Source organism: Chenopodium album, chromosome 14 (assembly GCF_948465745.1).
Source record: "Chenopodium album chromosome 14, dcCheAlbu1.1, whole genome shotgun sequence".
NCBI classification, from domain to species: domain Eukaryota; kingdom Viridiplantae; phylum Streptophyta; class Magnoliopsida; order Caryophyllales; family Amaranthaceae; genus Chenopodium; species Chenopodium album.
In genome coordinates this window covers 34,385,609-34,390,645 of record NC_137847.1, presented here as the reverse complement: position 1 = coordinate 34,390,645, position 5,037 = coordinate 34,385,609, and the positions used below count along the sequence as shown (strand labels likewise).

The following is a 5,037-nucleotide window of genomic DNA, read 5'->3' as shown; positions in this document are numbered from 1 at the left end:
ACATATTTTAAGTCTTTTACCGGGTATAAATCCCTGTAATCATTGTAATAAACTCATTCAATCATTTGTGAAATAAAATCTCTCAAAGTTTTCTCTCTCTTCTGATAAACCCTCTATATTCTTCTTATCTCATCAATGGAGGTTCTCCATTGAAATCGCTAGTTCTTAGTGAGTTTAGAGTGAGATTCCAGTTCACATCTTGTGTACTGTTACATTAGTATCAGAGCAAACCCATTTCAAGAGTTCCAATCTCTTGAAAATACCCAATTCGATTGCAAATACCCAGTTCGATTGAATTCGACTTTTGTTAAAAATTTTTAATCTTAAAGTTAAATCCTGGCACCAATTACTGTTAAGAAGATGATGTTTGTTGAGCAGCAAGTGAAGGATCTTGAATTGCGACTGGGTGAGCAGCAGAAAATTAGCTCGGGTTTTCAAGATCGTGTGTTGAAGATGATGCAGGATTTGAGTGCGAAATTGGATGAAGTTGGGAAGAAATCTCCTTCAAAAACTCCAGTTTCAACCCCGAAATGTTTTAATGTAGGGTCCAATCCAATCAGGACTCTTGGGTATGTTCCTAAACTAGAATTCCCTAAATTTGATGGCATGAATTGTAGGATGTGGGTCAAGATATGCAACAAGTATTTTAAACTATGCAAGATTTGTGATGACTAGAAAGTAGATCTTGCTAGCTTGAATATGATTGATAAGGCTGAAGTATGGGAAGCTAGTTGTTTGGCTGGGAGGAGTAATGTTAATTGGACTGAATTTGTGGTTCATTTAACTGCTAGATTTAAAGATTCTAAATCTGATAATGTAGTAGAGAATTTTAATAAATTGCAGCAAGTGGGTACAATAGAATCTTATGTTGATGATTTTGAGGAGTTGAAATCTTTGATGTTGCAACAGAATCATGGGTTAACTGATTCTTACTTTCTTGCTAGTTTTATTGGGGGTCTTAAACTTGCTGTTAAGCCCTTTGTTAAGGCTTTCAAGCCTCAAACTCTAGCAGATTCTGTTGAGTTTGCTAGATTACAGCAGGAAAGTTTAGAAGCAGCTAAGAATGTGGTTAAACCTTACAATTCTGGTAAGATTCTATTCAACCTAGTAAGTTCTGGTGCTATGGTTCCTTTTCAACCTAGTAAAACTTCTCAAAGACCCCATACCACCCTTACTGCAGCAGAAAGAAGGGAAAAACAACTTAAGGGGTTGTGCTATTTTTGTGATCATCCTTATATGAGGAATCACAAATGTCCCCTTAAACAAACTCAATTGGTTTTAGTTGAGATACCTAGAGAAGATGAAAGTGATGGGGAAGATATGGCAGAAGTGAATCATTCTTTGGATGATGATTTGGATAATATGGACCCTCATACCTCCATGAATGCTTTGAGTGGCAGTCACAATTTTCAGACTATGAGAGTTATTGGATTTTTTGGGAAGAAACCTTTACATATTCTTGTTGATTCAGACAGCATACACAATTTTCTTGATTTGAAAGCAGTAAAACGGTTGAGGTTTCAGATTGAGAGAATTTCTTCCCAAGCTGTCACTGTTGCAGATGGGAATCATTTGGCATGTTAGAGTGTGTGTAAGGATTTTGTATGGATACTTCAACATAAAAAATTTAAGTCTGATATGCTTCTTATTTCCTTAGGAAGCTGTGATATGGTGCTTGGAGTACAGTGGTTGAGTACATTTGGAACTGTAAGTTGGAATTTCAAGAAATTGATCATGGAGTTTGATTATCATGGTGATCACTATGTTTTATAGGGTGCGAAACCTAGAAGACCTGTTGTTTCTGTGAGTAAGAATACTCAGAAGTTATTCAGTCAACTACACAGTTATATTTCTTACAAATAGAATCGGAATAGGACACTTCTGGAATTTTTTGCTGTCATATTGAGGTTTCTAGTGTTCCTGCTGTTTTGGCTGATCTTTTGCAGGAATATAGAGATATTTTTGAGGAACCTAGGTGTTTGCCACCTAGTAGGGGTGTTTTTGATCATAGAATTCCCTTAGAATTTGGGACAAATCCTGTAAGTATAAGGCCTTATAGGTATCCTTTAGCTCAAAGGGATATCATTGAAAAATTGGTGTAGGAAATGCTTCATTAGGGCATAATTCAAGATATCTGCAGCCCTTTTGCCTCTCCAATTGTGTTGGTAGGGAAGAAAGATGGGAGTTGGAGGTTATGTGTGCATTATAGGGAGCTTAATAAGAAGACAATGAAGGACAAATTTCCAATTCCTGTAGTTGATGAGCTTATTGATGAACTAGCTGGATCATGGGTGTTTAGTAAGATTAATCTTAGGGATGCTTATCATCAGTTAAGAGTTCATGATGGTGATGTGTTCAAGACAGCATTTAAAACCCATAATGGCCATTATGAGTTTTTGGTGATGCCATTTGGGCTTACAAATGCCCCTACTTCTTTCCAAAGTTGGATGAATCACATTTTCAGACCACTTCAGGAGCATTTGACTCACCTTAGGGCTGTTTTTGATTTGATGAAGCATCATACCTTGTATGCAAAGATGAGTAAATGTTGTTTTGCTATTGACAAGGTTGAATATTTGGGACATTTTATTTCTGGAATGGGGGTGGAAACTGATCCAAGGAAGATTGAAGCTGTTAAAAATTGGCCTATCCCTAAGAATGTTAAGGAATTAAGAAGTTTCTTAGGATTGGCAAGTTACTAAAGAAAATTTGTTAGAGGTTATGGCTATATCAGCAAGCCTTTAACTCAATTATTGAAGAAGGGAGGGTTTAAATGGACTGATATACAACAGCAAGCTTTTGAAGAATTGAAGTCAGCTTTGAGTTCAGCTCTAGTTTTAGCTCTGCCAAATTTTTCAAAGGCATTTGAGGTTGAAACAAATGCTTCAAATAAGGGTTTGGGGCAATTTCGATGCAAGCTGGTCATCCTCTAGCATTCTTAAGTAAAGCATTGGGACCTAAATGGCATAAATTATCTGTCTATGAAAAAGAATTACTTGCTATAGTTACAATTGTTCAAAAGTGGGAGCAGTACTTAATGGGGCATCATTTTATCATTAGGATCTAATCAGAAGAGTCTTAAGTGGCTTTTACAACAAAAGATCTCAACTCCATTCCAACAGCTTTGGTTGTCTAAGCTTATTTAGTTATGAGATTGTGTATAAAAAAGGAAGTGAGAATATGGTAGCAGATGCTTTGTCAAAGGTGACTGGTGTAGAGTTATTGTGCATAGCATTGACAGTGCTTGACTCTAACTTAGCACAAAAGCTGAAAGACAGTTATGAGTTGGACTTGAACACTGATGTTTTGTTTTAGTCTCTTTCTCAAGGTATTGCAGCTCATAACTATGCTATTCAAGCTGGGTTGCTGAGAAAAGGCAAGTTAATAGTTGGACCAGATGATGAAAGTAGCAATACTGCAATGGTTACACAGCTCAGGACAAGGTGGACACTCTGATAGAGATGCTACTTTGGTGAAAGTTAAAGGGTTATTTTATTGGAAAGGAATGACCACTTTTGTCACTCACTTTGTGAGAAATTGCTTAGTCTGTCAAGCTAATAAAAGTGAGAATGCTACTAGTCCTGGTTTATTACAACCTCTGCCTATTCATCAATAAGTATGGGTTGACATTTCCATGGACTTTATTGGAGGGTTACTTGTCTCCTTTGGAAAGACTGTCATTTTTGTTGTGGTTGAGATTCAGCAAGTATGCTCATTTCATGACTTTGTCTCATCCTTATACAACTCTGGAGGTAGCTTAATCTTATTTGGATGGGGTGTTCAAGCTACATGGTTGGCCTAAGTCAATAGTCAGTGACAGGGATGCTGTATTTTTAAGCAATTTCTGGAAAGCTTTGTTTGAATTACAGGGAAGTGATTTGCTGTTATCTTCTGCTTATCATCCTCAAACAGATGGTCAAACTGAAAGGGTGAATAGATGTTTGGAGACTTATTTGAGGTGCATGACCAGTGAATGCCCTAAGAATTGGAGTAAATGGTTACCATTATCTGAGTGGTGGTATAATACAAACTTTCATACTTTATCTCAGATGACTCCATATGAGATTGTGTACAGTCAACCACCTCCTTTGCATTAGCCATATCTTCCTGGAGAATCTAAAGCTGCTGCTGTCGATAGATCTTTACAAAAAAGGGAAGAAATGTTGCAAAAAGTGAAATTTCACTTGAGAAGAGCTCAAGACAGGATGAAGGTTCAAGCTGATAAGAGGAAAAGTGACAAAAAATTTGCTGTAGGAAGTTGGGTTTGGCTGAAGTTACAGGCTTACAAATAAAAAGTCTTAGGCAAGGTTCACATGATAAGCTGTCTTCGAAGTTTTATGGTCCTTTTCAGATTGCTGAAGTTATTGGGAAGGTGGCTTATAACTGAAATTGCCTCAGGATGCTCAGATACATCGAGTCTTCCATGTTTCACAATTGAAGAAATTTAAGGGAGTGCTTCCTGCAGTAGCTCATATTCCACCTTGGTTGCATGGTATGGATGAGGAAGAGGAATGGGAACCTGAGACTATCTTGGAAAGAAGAACTGTCAAGCATCAAAATCGAGCTGCTATCCAATATCTTGTCAAATGGAAAAATTGTCCTGCTACAGAGGCTACTTGGGAGTTTGCTGAAATTTTTGAATGAAAGTTTCCTGATTTTGTAATTCAAACTTGAGGGCAAGTTTATTTTCAACGGGGGAGCATTGTAATAGGAGGAGTTAGTTAGTTGTTAGCTTTGTTGAGTCAGCAAAGTTAGTTATAACACGTACTTAGTGTGATAGGTTGTTAGAGATATTTTTACATATTTCTAAGTCTTTTACAGGGTATAAATACCTGTAATCATTGTAATAAACTCATTCAATCATTTTGTGAAATAAAATCTCTCAAAGTTTTCTCTCTCTTCTGATAAACCCTTTGTATTCTTCTTAGTTCATCAATGGAGGTTCTCCATTGAAATCGCTAGTTCTTAGTGAGTTTAGAGTGAGATTCCAGTTCACATCTTGTGTACTATTATAGAATATATTTTTACTTGTGTCAT

At 36.8% G+C, this 5,037-nt stretch overlaps 1 protein-coding gene across 1 annotated transcript; it reads left to right on the top strand.

Annotated features, from left to right (window-relative positions):
• Positions 1–360: 360 nt before the first annotated feature.
• LOC145577984 (uncharacterized) lies at positions 361–3,456 on the top strand. Its single transcript, XM_081635396.1, has 7 exons — positions 361–569; positions 792–1,575; positions 1,947–2,039; positions 2,118–2,690; positions 2,760–2,921; positions 3,061–3,204; positions 3,316–3,456. The coding sequence occupies exons 1-7, from the start codon at positions 361–363 to the stop codon at positions 3,454–3,456; spliced, it is 2,106 nt and encodes a 701-aa protein (XP_081491522.1).
• Positions 3,457–5,037: the final 1,581 nt, after the last annotated feature.

Bases quoted from the DNA above. Each gene is read 5' to 3' on its own strand.
- LOC145577984 (XM_081635396.1), top strand. From the start codon at position 361: ATGATGTTTGTTGAGCAGCAAGTGAAGGATCTTGAATTGCGACTGGGT. The intron at 2,040-2,117 runs GTAAGTATAAGG...ATGCTTCATTAG, and splicing joins TAGAATTTGGGACAAATCCT to GGCATAATTCAAGATATCTG. The intron at 2,691-2,759 runs GCAAGTTACTAA...CAATTATTGAAG, and splicing joins TAAGAAGTTTCTTAGGATTG to AAGGGAGGGTTTAAATGGAC.